Below are 18,491 nucleotides of genomic sequence, written 5' to 3'. Positions count from 1 at the left end.
CAGATGGTGACTGCAGCCATGAAATTAAAAGATGCTTACTCCTTGGAAGAAAAGCTATGACCAACCTAGACAGCCTATTAAAAAGCAGAGACATTACTTTGCCAACTAAGGTCTGTCTAGTCAAGGCTATGGTTTTTCCTGTGGTCATGTATGGATGTGAGAGTTGAACTGTGAAGAAAGCTGAGCACTGAAGAATTGATGCTTTTGAACTGTGGCGTTGGAGAAGACTCTTGAGAGTCCCTTGGGCTGCAAGGAGATCCAACCAGTCCATCCTAAAGGAAATCAGTCCTGAATATTCACTGGAAGGACTGATGCTGAAGCTGAAACTCCAATACTTTGGCTACCTGATGCAAAGAGCTGACTCATTTGAAAAGACCCTGATGCTGGGAAAGATTGAAGGTGGGAGGAGAAGGGGATGGCAGAGAATGAGATGGTGGGATGGCATCACAGATGTAATGGACATGAGTTTGAGTAGGCTCCAGAAATTGGTGATGAACAGGGTAGCCTGGCATGTCTCAGTCCATGGGGTCACAGAGTCGGACATAACTGAGCAACTGAACTGAACAGAACTAACATAGCATTTAAAATATTTCTTTTCAAATAAACATGATTTTGTTTTACCTCCTGCTGCAGCAACTTCAAAATGCTGCAAGCAAACAACTACAAAAATTACAAATTCCCACCTAAGAACCCCTGCCTACAAGATGATAATTAGTCCTACTTTTGAAGGACCACAAATTATTGCCATACAATTAGGTACATCTCTAGGAAAACTAATCTCTTCTCTTTCAAAATACATTTTTGCAGAAAGAGAAAAGTAATCTCTTTGCATTAATTTTGGGAATCACTTTTTTCAAAAGTAAAAAATAATTATTTGTTACCTATAATATTCTAGGTATTTATTAGGGATAAATGGTGAATAAGATAGTATGGTTGCCTTTAAGAATTCAAAATCAAATGATGTACCTTTATGTGATATCACATTTTAAAATACATATCCACTTCAGTGAAACTTCTAAGAGCAAGACTTTCTTTTTAAAGTGTTTAATGTATTAAATATTTAATGTACACAACTCTATGGGCTTGGAGGTAACTTTACATTTGTGATGATAAACCTAGACAGTGTTTTGAAAAGCAGAGCCATTACTCTGTCAACAAAGGTCCAAATAGTCAATGGTCTTCCCAGTGGTTACATGCTGCAGTCAGTGCAGCAGGTAGGGATCGAAAGTGGTCGACACACAGTCTGGGGAAAAGAAACTAGAGACAGAGTTAAAGTTTCAAAGATGGGACTGGGGGACTCAAGACCTCTTGGATCCAGAGTCCTGTTCCTCGGAGCCACATCACTTTTATTTAGTGTCTTGGCGAGCAGAAAGTATCTGTTGTGCTACAATGAAATCTGCCTCCTGTGTCTCCAATCACTCTCCCATTTTGCTGATTCCTTTAAACTGTCTCTCTTATTTTCTTGTACACGGGCTTTCACCTAGCTGGAGGTCGTAGATCTGCATATGCCTTGGGAAAACATCTTAGTGTGTGCACAAGCAGCATTCTGAACTTAGCCGACCCGGTGTTCCAAGGTCCACACTATGCTTTTCCTTAGCTTAGCAGGGTATGCCAACCCCAGCTAATCAACCCGATGTACTTTTATTTGAGTTATGCTGTATTGCTATGTTTTGCGTTTATTCTTTTCCCGTGGTGATTTTCTCATGGCTTAGCCAGAGCAACAGGCGGCTGTTTATTAACCCCTGCAGTTATGTATGGTTGTGAGAGCTGAACCGTAAAGAAGGCTGAACACCAAAGAATTGATGCTTTCAAACTGTGGTGCTGGAGAAGACTCCTGAATGTCCCTTGGACAGCAAGGAGATCAAACCAGTCAATCTTAAGGAAATCAACCCTGAATATTCAGTGGAAGGACTTTTGCTGAAGTTCCAGTATTTTGGTCACCTGATGTGAACAGCTGACTCATTAGAAAAATCCTTGATGCTGGGAAAGATTGAGGGCAGAAGGAAAACAGGGTATCAGAGGATGAGATGGCTGGATGGCATCACTGATGCAATGGACATGAACTTGGACAAATTTCAGGTGATGGTAAGGGACAGGGACGCAGTCTATGATGTAGTCTATGGGGTCACAAAGAGTCGGACACGACTAGGCGATTGAACAACAACAATATACATCTGTGTATATGCTAGTTAGTATTACAAGCTATGCCATAAACATAGCCCTCATTCCCACAAGTTTCCTGACATCTTTATTTTTTGTGTAATAAGAACACTTAACATAAGATCTACCCTCTTAGCAAAATTTTGAATGTGCAGTATAGTGCCATTAACTATCTAACTATAGACCAGTAAGATCTCTAGGACTTACTTATCCTGTATAACTGAAACTTTGTACCCTTTGACTAAGAGCTCCCTATTTCGCCCTCCTCCCAGCCTCTGGCAACCAGCATTCCACTCACTGCTGCTGTGAGTTTGACTCTCTTAGACTCCTCATATAAGTGAAAATATGTAGTAATTGTACTTTTGTGTTCTGCTGCACCTAGGATACTATTCTAATGTGGCAATGAATGAGTTCACATATGTCTTTGACATCACAATTAAAGTTCCTTTGGATATACGTCCAAAGTGGGATTCCTGAGTCATATGGTAGTACTATATTTATTTTTTTCAAGACTTCCATACTATTTCCCATAGTGGCTGCACCAATTTGCATTCTACCAATAGTATGCAAGGGTTTCCTATTCTCTATATCTTCATCAACACCTATCTTAAAAAAAAAAGAAAGTAATAGCCATCCTAGGTATGAGGTGATAGCTCATTGTGGTTGTGACTTTCATTTCTCTGAGGAATAGAGATATTGCACATCTTGTCATATACCTATTGGTCACTTGTACGTCTTGTTTAGAGAAATGTCTATTCAAGGTCTTTGTCTACTTTTTATTCAGATAATTTTCTTCCTTGGTTCCTCCCTCCCTCCCTCCTTCTATCATTTCTCTCTCTCCTCTCTCTTTCCCTTCTCTTCTTCCTTCCTACTTGTTATTGAATTATAGATAGAATTTCCTTAAATATTTTGCATATTAGCCATTTATCAGATACATGGTTTGCAAATATTTTCTCCCATTCCAGAGGCTGCTTTTTCACTTTGTTGATGGTTTCCTTTGTTATGCAGAAGCTTTTATACTAGATGTAATCTTACTCATCTATTTTTGCTTTTGGTATCTTAGCCAAGAAATCACTGGCAAGACCAATGTTAAGAAACTTTCTTTCTATATTTTCTTCCAGGAGTTTCTAAGGTTTCAATCTTACATTTAAGTTTTTAAAACCACTTTGAGTTACTTTTTGTATTGGTATAAGAATTCAGTTTCATTCTTCCACACACGACTCTCCAGTTTTCATGACACCATTTACTACAGAGACTAGCTTTTCCACATTGTGTGGAATATTCACTTTTAAACTGTATCTAAAATTAAATGAGTTGATGAGAAGTTATACACATAAGGAGAATTAAAATGGAAAGAAAACTTTGTGCGTGAAAAGCAGAAGGCTCAGTAATGGTGGACTTAAAACCACCTGCCTCACTCAGTGTAAACTTTGTACATCTTGTTGTCCCAATTTATATACCAAAAATTAAAAAAAAATTGTTAAATGAAAAATGGTAAATTATTTTGAATTGAGAAATGATAGTTGTTATTCATTCCCCTTCAATTCTTTGTAAGCTTTCCAAGGTAGTGACTGAGGACAGTGCCTGTCACAGAGCAGGGATTCAACATACATTTCAAAAGTGAATGACTGTTAGTTTCATCAATACAAGAATGGATTATTTCTAAATTTCTCACCTTGTATATATGTTTGATATTTGATCCTTAGAATGCTAAAATACAGATTAGTAGGTGGATGAAACTGTGTCTTTCCCTATTTTAAGATGGCAGGGAAAACATATAAATGCTCAAAAATGATGCGTCACTGGTTTTATACTCTATCGAAATCCATGTAGACCAACAAAGCAAATAATTCTTGTCATGAAGGTTTTCAAGTGGTACAAAAATGCTAATAAAATAGCTCATATACACATTGCGTGAGAGAAGCAGTAAGATGTGCAGTGCTAGCGGAGTTAGAAGTAACTAAATTTAGGTTTCTTTGATGAATATTGAGTACATAAATTAAAACACCATATCTCCAATTTTATAACATGTAACACTCAGGGTATTATCTTAATCTCTTATGACAAATGTTTTAGATTAATTGCCTTGATCATTTTGAGACAGGACCAGTTACTTTTAAGCAATAGGAGAAAGCTCATTCTTTGCATCATTTAAAAATCGACTTTAATAAAAGTTATCTTAAATATCATTGCCATTAGCTTTAGCAAGGGAGAAGGCAATGGCACCCCACTCCAGTACTCTTGCCTGGAAAATCCCATGGATGGAGGAGCCTGGTAGGCTGCAGTCCATGGGGTTCCTAGGAGTCGGACACGACTGAGCGACTTCACTTTCACTTTTCACTCTCATGTATTGGAGGAGGAAATGGCAACCCACTCCAGTGTTCTTGCCTGGAGAATCCCAGGGACTGGGGAGCCTGGTGGGCTGCTGTCTATGGGGTCGCACAGAGTCGGACTCGACTGAAGCGACTTAGCAGCAGCAGCAGCAGCTTTAGCAAATCTTTTTCATTTGTATCAGGTTTTAGATTTTCAATGCACTTTCATGTAAACTCATCTCTTGATTTTTCTCAACAATTCTGAATTGATATTACTATAAGTAAAGATACTGAATTCAATCGACTTTTCTGATTTAAGATTAAAGAAAGGAAATCTCGCGAGACTGCCATAAAAATCCAGTCTTCCCTTCTTGTATAAATGCATCTTATTCTTTGACTTGATCAACATCCTTCTCTGATCCACATGCTAGAGACACAGAGATAGTATGCCATCTGTACACAAAGGACCCAAGAACGCTTTCTCATCAACTTCATTATCCTGGTGTTAAGCCTGATAAAGGGAGGGCAGTTTTCCTTACATTCCTTATGAATATGATATATTTCTCCCCAACACTAGTTCTGATTGCCAAGTCTCCACTTTGTCTCTTTCTTACACCACGCACACTGCTAAGACTCCAAAATTATGAAATTTTCAAATCTTCACATGCATGATTAATTAATTCTACTTATCCTAGTAGAATTACATATACAGCTTATAGAAAGATATCAGAATTCAGTTGCCAGTAAGACTGTTTAATGAAATTCAACTTTAAAAATAGAAAGTTCTCTGGTGCATCTTCAGGTTATTTTTCAGAGTTGTCTCTTGTATGTTTGTTTTTTTTTCTCCCAAAGTCCAATATCATTTCTACACTTGTGGTGTGTTTCTTGATAGTCACTTGGACTCTCAGAATCACTCATCCATCCTTTTATCTCCCAACTGACTACCTTTGAAATATCTTTAATCAATGTTTGAAACTTTTCTTTACTTTTAGAACAGCTAACTTAATTCAACAAATGATTTTACTGTTGTATGGAAAAGATATGGCCTCACTCGATCTACGTGTCTCCAATCTCATTCTTTCCCTGTATCATCACATGTCCTTTTCTCGCTAGCTCCTCTTTAAGAATTTAATCTATTCCTTTACCAGACTGTTTTAACCCTCTGTGCACTTGAGATCATCCATTCAAGAAAATGTGTTACTTCAGTTATATCATCTTCCATTGCCCTGTTCATCACGTTCTTTTATTCACGTCTCTCCTGAAATGTAGTCTAATCCATTCTATACACGATATAAATACTACCCTCAGCAAATTTTCCAACTCTGTTCTTCCCTTTAACAAGATATTTATTTTAAAACATTTAATACCCAATTCCTTGTAGCTGCTCAACAATTTATAATGTAACAGTTTGTCCCCAAAACCTAATGAATTAAAACCACCATTAATTATTGATTATAGGTTTACTTGGTGGTGGTTTTGTTGATCTCGGCCTGGCTGAGTTGACCTATACAGGGAACATCTATGTGATTAGCTGACTAGTTGTTCAGAAACTGGCCCGCTGAAGATAGCTGGTTGGCTGCTGGCTTGGGTAACAGGAGTGATCAGTTATTAGCAACAGAGTCTTCACCATAACTAAAGGCAGATCCATCAAGTTTAAAATACAATGGAGGTTTTAAGTTTAAAATGATAGAATAAAAAATAAGGTGAGGGTATTTGGAAAAATGAAAGGCCAAGGAAGACTTTGATCAGAACTATGTATGAAATATCAGGTAGATTGCTGTTCAATTTCTCTAAGAATTCAATTTTTAGAGTAGAACGCCTACCACTCAGACAAGAATGTTTAAGCACCAACAAACTCACTAATGTCCTTTCTCAAATTTTCTCTAAACTTTGACAGGTATTTGAGAACCTGGATTTAATAAATTAACATTAATAAGGCCAATACTATACTCATAAGCATTAATAGATCCTGAATATGATTTTTAAATAAGCAAAATCCCCTATTTATTACACCAACATAGTTTAATCCTGATCTTTAAGAGATGCTAATGTTAGCATGAAATTTGAGTAGAATAACCTCATAAAGTCAGATGTAGATATTATCTAAATATTTTCCTTGGTTCTTATTTCCATTGCATAAATATATTTATATGTTGTCTATATCAGATACGTAAAATACGTATCAGGAAAGCAAGTTTATAGTAGAAAAGCTAGAATTTATAATTGATCACTTAATCACTGAACAGAAATACTAATAAATTTTATCATTCACTCATGAAGATTTTATGACAAATTCTCAGTGAAAATCTGTTCCTTTAATCAAAACAGAAAGTACTATTTTCGCACTGAAGATAAAATCAATTCTGCTAATAATTATTTAGAATATTAATGATTTAATGAATAATTTGGTATTAGTTTAATCATGGTAACACTCATAAACTGGCAAATCTATGTCTGCTGCTGCTGCTGCTAAGTCGCTTCAGTCGTGTCCGACTCTGTGCGACCCCATAGACGGCAGCCCACCAGGCTCCCCCATCCCTGGGATTCTCCAGGCAAGAACACTGGAGTGGGTTGCCATTTCCTTCTCCAATGCATGAAGTGAAAGCGAAGTCGCTCAGTCGTGTCCAACTCTCTGCGACCCCATGGACTGCAGCCTACCAGGCTCCCCCGTCCATGGGATTTTCCAGGCAAGAGTACTAGAGTGGGGTGCCATTGCCTTCTCTGAATCTATGTCTAAAGCTATTTAAATAACAAAAGATATTTTCAAGTATTTTTCAAATATTCATAATGTTGAAGAAGTTTAGCAAAGATACCTTGGTCTATGATCTACAAAATACTTTATATTACTTTGATTTACATCCTAATTTTTATGGATAAAAACATAAAGATAGCATATATTTTTGAGTAGTACCAATAAAAATTTCTGATTAAAAAAATGCCAGTGCTCTTCACTGAATTTGCTTGTTAATATGACATATTTTTGTTGCTTGTTTCTATAAATTATAAGCCCTCTTTTCATTGCACAACAAATCTGAAGTTATGAAAATAAAGTATCACTGTAACAAGGAAGATAATCTGCAGTTTTAGGTTATTTTTTAGATCAAACTAGAACCCAGATAAAACTTTTCTAAAATCAATTTTATCCATTTCTTAAACCAGTACTTATTTTGATATAACAAAATATCTTTTATAAACTACATGATGCCTTATCAGTTATCAGAGGGGAAATTCAAAAGTTGAAATATATACTAGCCTTAACTCATGGTATGGGGTATTTGGGTTTCAGAATTTTTAAGACCTTTCAGGAATTAGACTCAAAAAACTTCCTCATTAGTGTGTGTACCTCAGTATTTTGCAAAAATTTTTTCACCATATTTACATTTTAATACAAAAGGTGTTTAAAACTAGGTAAACTGAATGCTTTGCTTAGTTCTTGAATTGCCAATTGATACAATTGGGAATTATTTTTAATTTTTTATATTATTTCCTTATTATAAAACCTTTAACTCCTATTTGCTTAAAAGGAGAGAAAAATGTCAGTGCATTAGAAATCTACATATCTGCTAAAACTCATAAATTCGTATGGGGGCAAAATACAGAAGGAAAGTATAAGTAAAACATTTACTTTGAACTTGTACATTTTAGATTTTAAATTGGCACAGCCCTTATTCTGAAGCAGGCATTCTGCATATAGCATCTCAATAAAATTTTTATAACATTTTGAGGTAGTTATAAAAATTTTAATGGTGAGAAATTTTTAACGGTGGGAAAACTAAGGCTTAGAGAGTAATACCCAAATTTATACCCAAAGTAGGAATAGGGACAATCTGCTTTTTGCCTATTCTTCAATTCTTAGTTCCTCCTAAAAATGTTTTAATTCTTTCCCTATTAGAAAGATAGAAATACTTTTCACATACCTACTTATTCTCACCAAGTTTCTTCTACTATTTCTTGGTCATAGAAGATCTTAATGTTCACAACTATCAACTATTTTTAAGTGAAATGTACAAAGTGTCTTCAATACCCAGGATTAGGAAAATCTCAAAACTATTTTCCTTGGCGACTTGTTTCATAAAATAGGCTATGAAACTTTTGGAGTATGCCACAAATAAAACAAAACTCTAATTTATGATTTTTTTCTAACTGTAACAAAAACTCTTTTTATTCTTCTTAAACTGTTTTCCACCACTTAAACACTCTTCACACGTATGATCTCTACCAAGTACAATGCCACCCTCTTCATTAATAGGCAAAAGTGTTATTCACTGACAAAATACAATCAACTGTTCTTAGAATATTTGTTAAGACTAATCTCATCTTTTTGGAATTGAAATTACAACTGAGACTTAAATCATGTTGTTTGGGGGCTTTTGATGCACATATAATTCATAATTTCTTAAAAATGTGTAAACATTAGCAGTATTAGGGAGAAGGCAATGGCACCCCACTCCAGTACTCTTGCCTGGAAAATCCCATGGACGGAGGAGCCTGGTAGGCTGCCGTCCATGGGGTTGCGAAGAGTCGGACACGACTGAGCGACTTCACTTTGACTTTTCACTTTCATGCATTGGAGAAGGAAATGGCAACCCACTCCAGTATTCTTGCCTAGAGAGTCCCAGGGATGGGGGAGCCTGGTGGGCTGCCGTCTATGGGGTCACACGAAGTCAGACATGACTGAAGCGACTTAGCAGCAACAGCAGCAGTATTAGGCAAAATGGCTGTGTGCTATATTCTGTCAAGTCTAAAACGTGCACAAATTACAAAATAATGTTTAGATTATCTAATATTTTGATTATTTTAAAAGATCATTGTTACATAAAGTGAAAAGAGAATGATAGCTTACAAAGGATAATCAAGTTCAGATATTAAGGAAACGTATAAAAACTTAACACACTTTGAATAACAGTCGTGGGATAGCTTTAGGTTAGTTTCCGTGCACCAAATTTATTTATCAATTCGAAGGATTGCTTATAAGAAGATAGTTTAAAATTTCCCAAGGCAGGGGGATGGTGGGGGAGTGGGATTAACAAATCAGTATATATTAGATGTGTAGGGACTAGAGCCAGGGCAGACATGAGTTTCTAAATTATAAACATCACCTTGTGCATTAAAGGGTGATATTTCACAGGATACCAAAGTAACACCGACTTATAAAAACAAACCAAACACTTAAAATGTTGGCCACATGAGAGAGACTAGCTGGAGGCTTTAGGAGACGATGAAAAACAAACCAAGCCAAATCAAAATGTACTATCATCCCTGGAAGAACCAAAAATAGAGGGGAAAATACCACAGGTCCTTACAACACCCAGAAAAGTTCAGGCATTAGGAAGGGTCGACTGCCACTCACTTCACGCTGTTTTAAAGCCCGCCCCTCCGGTGCTAGGTCTCTCTCCACCGAACTAGCAGGCGCCAGAGACAGGTGCTCTGTACACGGCGGGACTCAAGACAGCCCGACGCGCTCCCCAACCTCTCCACAACCTCTGCGGGCAGAAAGCTCGCCCCCGGAAGTGTCCGGGCCAGGCCGGAGGCGGGAGCGCGCGGCTCACGCGTGCGCCAGGTGGGGGCAGCACTGACCGGAGGAGGAGCCTGCGCGAGGCTCCGCCTCTCCAGACTGCAACCTCGGGCTATGGCCAGGGCTCGGAGGGCTCTGGCTGTGGCACTTGGAGGCCTGAGTCTGGGCTGCCCAGAGAGGGCTCCTCCTTATCCCCACGCGGTCGCGGCCCCCTCTGTTCGAGGTGCAGCTGCAGCAAGGCCCGGCGGTACATGGCTTCCAGCTTCTCAAGCCGGGCTCTAAGGGCCCTGGGGCTCCCCGGCTCGTCCTCGGGGCCGCCGCCCCTCGCCCTCCGGTTCATGCTGGCCTCCTCCGGGACCGGGGTCGCCCTCGCCGAGTCCGCGGACGCCCCGTCGCTGCCCTCAGCAGGGAACCGCAAGGCCTGCCGAAAGAGGCTGCGGTTCTCGCGCTTCAGCCGCCGGTTCTCGAGCCGCAGCCGGGCGTTCTCCTCGCGCAGCCTCGCGTTCTGCCGGTCCCGCTCGTCCCGCGCGCAGATGGCCTCCAGATGGCTCGCCGCCAAGTCGGCGAACCGCTCCTCCAGCTGCTGTCGGGCGCCGCCCGCACGGCCTCGCCAGCCCACGCCGCCGCCGCTGCCGCCACCCCCACGAACGCGGCCTGGGCGGCCTTGCCCGCGGCTGTCCCCGCCGCCTTCCCCGCCGCCACAGCTCCCGCGCCTGGTGGCGCCACCACGCATGCGCCACATCGGTCCCGTCCCAGCCGCGCCGCCAGCGCCGTGGGCCGAGGGGCCGCGCTCTCAGGCGCCGGCGAGTTCGGGGCCCGGCGGGGCGGCCAGGGCAGCTGCGGAGGAGGAAAGGAGGTGGCGGGCGGCGGCTGCTGGCTTGAGGCCAGAGGAGGCCGGGAGTTTGCCCGGTCTGAGGCGTGTCTAGTCTTCTCGGGTGGAGCTGCCCCCTGGGCCTGGGATCTCCAGGCCAGCTCACACACAGTGCCCCGGGGGAGCGCTCTGCTGCTCAGCCCTTTTCAGCTGCGCGCGGGGGAAACGTGTATCCCAGGCCCTGCCAGGGCGCTTCGCGAGGCCCAGGGCACTGAAGGAACCCGCCTGCCTCACCCGGTCCCTAGCCCAGCCACCAGTTACCTTGCCTTTTACAGGGCTATATCTCAAAGCAAATAATAATACAGTGAGAAGTTACGGGATAGCTTTATGGGGCAGGTTAAAAAGCTTAACGGGTTCATTTAGAACACAGCGGTTTAACCCACCTCTAAGCTTAATAAAACATTTATCTTAGAGGCAACAGAAGAGCTGAGCACTTGTCACTTGAGGTCTCCCTCAAGTAGGAACGGGTAGCTCTCAGAATATAGGTAATTCCCAGTTTGTGAACAGCCAGCGTTTCACTCGACAAACTGCAGTTCTATAGAAACGAAGTTGTAATTAGTAGATTTGCTCAGGCCAAAACCTATGAAATTCAAAATGTGTCCAACTCATTCAAGAAAATTGAAATACTCAGTAAATTTCAAATGTTCTGCATGGATACAACTCACTGAATGATGGCATTCTTTGCTTCTAAGGGAATCAGCTTACACAGTAACTGGACAAATGCAAAGTAAATTAAGGATAATATAAGAATGCCAGAATCTCACGGGAGAGACTGGTGGTAGCAAGATTCTACACTTTAACAAGGTCCCAGGTAATTCTTAGGTTAACTGAAGTCTTCAAGCCACAAGTCAGTGATCTAGAAAAGCATTTGAGAAACCTAGTTCACAGTTGGGGTTTTCAGTGAAAAATATAAATAAAGGTAAGTAACTAGGGGAAAAGATAGGATTATATAACTTTTATCCTAAAACACCACAAACACAATCTCTCAACGGTCATTTCATAAAATCAAAAAAGTAGGAAAGAATAACAAGAATTTTAAGAAATAGAAATTAAATTATAGGAAAGAGGCAAAAAAAAAAAGCGATATTCTTAATTTCCATTGAAAATAGATTACGAAAACTTTGTTGCAGACATACATCAACTACTCTATGGACTATTGAAGAAGCAAAGTGAAGTGAAGTCGCTCAGTCGTGTCCGACTCTTTGCGACCCGGTGGACTGTAGCCCACCAGGCTTCTCCATCCATGGGATTCTCCAGGCAAGAATACTGGAGCGGGTTGCCATTTCCTTCTCCAGGGGATCTTCCCGATCCAGGGATCGAACCCAAGTCTGCGGCATTGCGGGCAGACACTTTAACCTCTGAGCCACCAGGGAAGCCCATAACTACATATACATATACATATACATATACATATACATATACATATACATATATATATATTTTTTTTTTTTTTTCCCCTATAGAGTGTATAGAGAGTGCCAGAAAAAATGCTGGTGTGTAAGGAAAGATGATTAGTTCTCAATTTTAGGCAGGAGCCCTAGGGACGCATGAAGTTAAAAGATAGATATGCCATAGGAGTTAGAGAAAAAAATCTGCATAAGAAAGATTCAGTCACCCCTGGGATGTTATTAATTGAGTACTGGTGTTTTATTTTTTGTTGGCTTCACTTTCCTCATCCTTGTATTAGTAAATCTACTAGTATTCTCATTTTACAACATCTCAGATTAAAGCTGCCTTGTATCCTTTGTAAAAATATCTCCTAAATTTTTGTTCCTAACCACTGTAAATGAACTACTGAGTTTTCTAAAGAATACTGACACTAGTTACATGAGAAGGCCTCTATGTCCTACTCTCTACCCCTGTTCTAACCCCAAAGTACTTTCTTTTGCCCTTCATAAGTTATTGAAGTAATATAAAATATTATGAAAATCAGGTAAAACTGCTTAGGCAGAAATTGTCTGTTTTACGTAGTTTACAGTAACTGATCTAGTTATATGTGTATCCTCCCAAAAGAGAGACTCCATTAAAATTCTACAACCCTGGTCAGTCACATGGCATATATAACCATCTTTATTTTACTACTAAAGTTATGACCAACCTAGACATGGGTTGACACAACTGAGCAACTAAAGTGAGCTGAATGCAGTTAAAGGCTTTGGTGTAGTCAAGAAAGCAGAAGTAGATATTTTTCTCAAACTCTTGCTTTTCTGATGACCCAACAGATGTTGGGAATTTGATCTCTGCTTCCTCTGCCTTTTCTAAATCTAGCTTGAACATCTGGAAGTTCATGGTTCACGAAATGCTGAAGCCTGGGCTGGAGAATTTTGAGCATCATTTTGCTGGATGTGAGATGAGTGCAACTGTGTGGTAGCTTGACCATTCTATGTCATTGCCTTTCTTTGGGAATCAGGTTTAGAGGAGGTCATGAGGGTGAGGCTCCCTCCTGATGTAATTAGTGCCCATTAAGAAAAGACATCAGAAAGCTATTTTTCCCCCTCTCTCTGTCCACCTTGTGAGTAGACAGTCGAAAGTTGGCCGTCTGCAAGCCAGGAAGAGTGCCCTCGCTGGGGAGCTGAGTCAACCAGCACCTTGATCTTGGACGTCCCAGCCTCTGAACTGTGAAAAATATATTCCTGTTGTTTGTACAGCACCTTTTGTGTTTTTTTTTGCCTCACTTATCTGGATTGTAAAGAATCGAAGCAAAGTTTATGCCCTACCATTTCATACATTTGTCTTAGACCCCCTGAACTCATGGTGCTTTTCTCTCTTTTTGACATTGATAACATAATGTAATACCTGTTCCAATAATTTGATGCTGAGGTCCTTTCCTGTGTAGGTATTTCTTGTACAAATAGATTTGCAAATAAGATGTGAGTTCCTGGATCTGCTTGTATTGTGTAAGTGTGTGGGGGATACAAATATTTCTAGAATGACTAGGATATTAAAAGCATTTATTCCTCATTCTCTTATATAATCTTGAAGACTTTACCAAGTAAAACTGTAATTATTTAATATTCAATAAAGTCAACCTTTTGAAGAAGGAAATGGCAACCCACTCCAGTATTCTTGCCTGGAGAATCCTGTGGACAAAGGAGCCTAGCAGGCCACAGCCCATAGGTTCACAAGAGTTAAACACAACTTAGGGACTCAACCACCAAAGTCAACCTATATACCCAGTAGCTGACCTAACTGCAACTCACCAAAAATGGGTTTTAGCATGCTGAAAATTTTCAGACTGAATTGGGAAGGAGGTTGGCACTGCCTTGTCAATGACAAGCCTTGTAAAGGCTTATCTTAGCATATTAATATATAAAAGGTTTATCTTGAATGTGTTTTGAATACGAAATAAATAAGAAGTAAAAGTTCCGGAGTAAGACATACCCAGATCTTATCATCAGCACCACAACCCTTCTACCCCAGTTATTTAGCCTTAGGCAGCCTTCTTAAGCTACTTTCTTAATTTGTTCAATGGGAATAAAGTAGTGTTTATTTTATAGGGTTCTTGTGAGGAACTCTTAAAAATCTTAAAATAGAGTCAGCCAGCAAGGATTACGTATTAACTCTTGATAGTATTATTATTTTGTTCTTTTTATAAGATGGCATTTAGAGAATTAGTTCTTATGACGAGCCAGTGCTATTTAAACTCTCCATGTGAGTTATTTGCTTAAGGAGCTGACATAAATACAATATGTGGCTCCTTTGCAGATATGATTCTTTTTTTTTTGATAGTTTTCATTAAATGAGTTTGAAAATCCAAAAATATGGATTTGAAAATCTATATTTTGTAAGCTCCATGTGCTGAAAAACTTGGTTAATCACATTCTGAGCTTGGTGTTTGCTAATATTCTCTCTAAAACCCTAGATGAACACGGTTTATTTTCTGGGAGCAGATTTATTAGGGCTATGAAGAGCATGTATTGATGCTTGGTAGCATGAATATCTCTTTATTGGAATAATTACTAGAGAGTTAGGAATTGAGAATATTGATTACATTTATTTAGTCTTTTGATATGGACAAAAATATTAAAAACCATCAAACATTAGCACTGCCCTTTGACAGCATCACTTAATTCTAGCTACAGGGAAAATTGTGACATAAACAAAAGCAGCATGACTTATTTTTCTTAATTAGGATACTTTCTACATGAGAGAGAGACTCTCCTTCCTTTAAATATTATAAAAGCACTAGCCAGACTAATACAAGAGGCCAAGAGCAATACAGATTAAGCAGAAAGTAACATAGTAAGGGCAAAAGGTGTGCCCACAGGATCCTTAACCAAAACAAGTCCAAGACTTTTTAAGGTGGGAAATGTTTTTGTTAGTTCTAACTAGTGTTTCCATCCTACATGCTTGCAGGTTAATATTGTTCCTTAAAGAGACTGGACCTGTGCACCAGCCATAAGCAGCTATTTGAATTTCAGTTGAAATGAATCTAAAGTTAAAATTTTAAAATTGGTTCCTACATTACACTAGCTCCATTTTGGGTTCTCTGCAGTCCCATGTGGCTTAGTGTCTGTCATGATGGATTGAGCAGGTAATAGAGCATTTCCATTATCACAGAGAGGTCTATTGGACTGCACTGGGACAATTATTTACCTCACCTCTTATTCTAATTATTGGTCTCAATCTTCAGAAAGCCGTGGTGAAACTGATACTGGGAAAGAAAATGCAAGAGTTCACTCTGCATATTTCTAGCATTTTCTCTGTGTTTGATTTCACATGAATGAAACAGTTTTCCTTTGCTTTGTTTTAAATCAACCTTGAACATTTAAGGCTGTCTTATTCTTAAGCATATGTAACCAAAAATAGTTGTTCTGTCTCAATTTGAGTGTTCCTGTTACATACACATCATTGAAGGTAGTAATAAAAGTTTAGGAATAATTTCTAATTAGAACTTCTAAGTTATTTGTGAGCTATTTTCAGAAGGGTGCAAAAAAAAAAAAAAACAAGTATTTTAATTTTTCTCTTACCACTGTCCCTCAAACCCATTCTGTCACCCTTCCTTCCCTTCCTTTGTATAGTAGCTCGAGAAGAACTATTACTATACCATTACTTCTGAATGTTAACCAACAGTCTCCATTTACAGATATTAAAAGTCCATTTCAATATAATTCAATTGAATCAGTCAATTTCTTGTTTCTCATCTCCTCAGATTGAGACCAACCAGCCTTAATGGAAAAGGATAAAATAGATGCTTATTCTCTTCCATACCTCATCTTCTCACCCTCCTCTAACAACTACCTCTAGTTCCTTAAGGGTCAGGAACAAGGGTAAGGTGAAAGTAGAATTAGAACAAAAGGGAAAAAAAAAGCCCAGGTATCTGGTACTGCTATTTTTTGGTGTCGGTCCTCAGGTGTTAGACGACCTGACACCCCCTTGCATCGCAAGCCTGTTCTCCCACAGGGCACTTTAGTGGTTTCTTTCTTTTTTTTTTTTAATTGGAGGATAATTGCTTTATAATACCGTGTTGGTTTCTGCCATACAACTACATGAATCAGCCATAAGTATATGTATATCCCCTCCCTCTAGAGCTTTCCCCCTGTATCCCCATCCTGCCCATCTAGGTTGAAACAGAGCATGAGGCTGAGCTCCCTGTGCTCCCAGCAACTTCCCACTAGCTGACTATTTTAAACATGGTAGTGTAAATATTCTAAGGCTACTCTTTGAGTTTGTCCCACCCTCTCCTTCCTTTGCTCAGGACATGGAAGCAACCTAGATGTCCATTGACAGATAAATCGATAAAGAAGCAAGCCCTACCATATTTCAATAAGTAATAGAATTACTTATTGAAATGGAATGGAATAATCGAAATAGTAATGGAATAACAATTATTCCAGTAATTATTCCAATAATAATTATTCCAAATGGAATTGAATAATTGAAAAGTAATGGAATAATAGCCATTAAAAGGAACAAATTTGAGTGAGTTGAAGTAGACAAACCTACAGCCTGTTATACAGAGTGAAGTTAGAAAAACAAATACTATATATGAATGCATGTATATGGAATCTAGAAAGATGGTACTGATGAACCTATTTATAGGCAGGAATAGAGGTGCACATGTAGATTGTGGGCATGTGGGGTTTTTGACCACCACACACTGATCCTCTGACACAGCTCATTCCCCTTTAACTTCTAATGACTCTCTCCTCAACCTTTCCTCTGGTGGTAAAATCTGCACAGACTCTTTCTGTGAGGTTGCCTTCCTTCCCACAGGTAACCCCTTTGGAGAAGCTGTCTGGTGGAGGTTAAAGCCAGTTACATTCCTTCTTTCCCACCTCAGTCCAAATTCAGAAAGTGCAGGTCACTCCCACTGCAGCCTTGTCATTTTTCCTATCATCAAAATCATCCTCAGTTAACCTTTAAGATTTATTCAGGGAACAACATCCCACAAACATCATAGTGTGTGAAGGCCACTTTCCCCACAATCCACCTTGTGGAAGCATGTGCCAAGGATATCAGTTTCTGTAGCTGAGAGAGTGTCCTGCTTCAGGCTGAATGTCAGTTTCCATTCTGTGGACTGCTCACATGATCTGGCTGTGTTTCTTCTGAGGTACTCGTACTTAGACTACTTAGGGAGTGGAAAACACTCTCTGTTAGGCTCTTCCAAGAAATTCACATCCTCAGTCTTCTCACTGATCATGCTGCCCTCTTATACCTAGGTCAGTGAACCAGTTTCCCAGTCAAACCCCTTGATGAAGGTTCTGGATGTGGTTTGGACTCTCTTAGGTAGGCACCTATAATCAATGTGTAGTTTTAATACTTTAGCTGAGATGAGGGCAACTCCTACCATATTTCAAAGAAAGAAAACATGTCTCATTGAAGGCTGTACATTAATCCAATCAAGTAGTATTTAATAAATTCAAATATGAGTCAGCATTTAAAAAACTCAAAATGTATAAAGTGCCTAGCACATTGTAGGAACTTGAACAAGTAATGTCATTACAGTTGTAAACTCTAAAATTGCAAACTCTGAGAATATGCTGGATTCCTATATCCTTTCTTTTTCTTTATGTGTTCATTAAATATTTCATTTAATCCAATGACCCTATTTTTATTTTTCTATGCTATGCTAGTATTTTGCAAATTTATATCTCAATCCAAAAATTCTGAGTTCCAGCTTCATATATTGAATCTCACCTGACATGTCTTCTTGACTATCTCGCAGGTGTTTTAAACAATATTTTCAAAATGAAACTTAATACACTGCCCTGTTCTTCTAACCTGTTTTGATTTCAGACTTTCCCTTCTTAACAATTAGTATCATCATCCATTTGGTGGTATAAACCAGTTATCATCTTTATTCCTTACCATTCCCACCCTCTTGGGATCCATTTTCAGTTGTTCATTTCTTCCTCTTAAAAAAAAAAAAAAAAAAAAAAACACTTGATTTTTCTCAGCATCTCCTCTGACTTCAGATTAGTCCAAAGTACTATCACCTATTACGTGGCCTATACAGGAACTACTTTGTTGGTCTCAATATTTACTCTGTCAAATTCATTCTGCACAGAGTGATCAGTGTGACTTTTTGCAAACATAAATATAAGAATGTTGCTTTTCTGTATAAAAAATTCCAGTTGCTTCCCATTATAATGCCAATAAAATTCAAAACCTTTATAATAGCCTACAAATT

The 18,491-nt window shown here is 39.2% G+C and overlaps 1 protein-coding gene across 1 annotated transcript; it reads right to left on the bottom strand.

Annotated features, from left to right (window-relative positions):
* Window positions 9,397-10,837, bottom strand: TUSC1 (tumor suppressor candidate 1). Its single transcript, XM_018051897.1, has one exon. The coding sequence runs from the start codon at window positions 10,727-10,729 to the stop codon at window positions 10,100-10,102; it is 630 nt and encodes a 209-aa protein (XP_017907386.1). The 5' UTR covers window positions 10,730-10,837; the 3' UTR covers window positions 9,397-10,099.

The sequence above is a fragment of the Capra hircus genome, chromosome 8 (assembly GCF_001704415.2).
Source record: "Capra hircus breed San Clemente chromosome 8, ASM170441v1, whole genome shotgun sequence".
In the NCBI taxonomy this organism is placed as follows: Eukaryota; Metazoa; Chordata; class Mammalia; order Artiodactyla; family Bovidae; genus Capra; species Capra hircus.
Note: the sequence above shows the minus strand (reverse complement) of the source record. Positions and strands in the feature narration are given on the sequence as shown.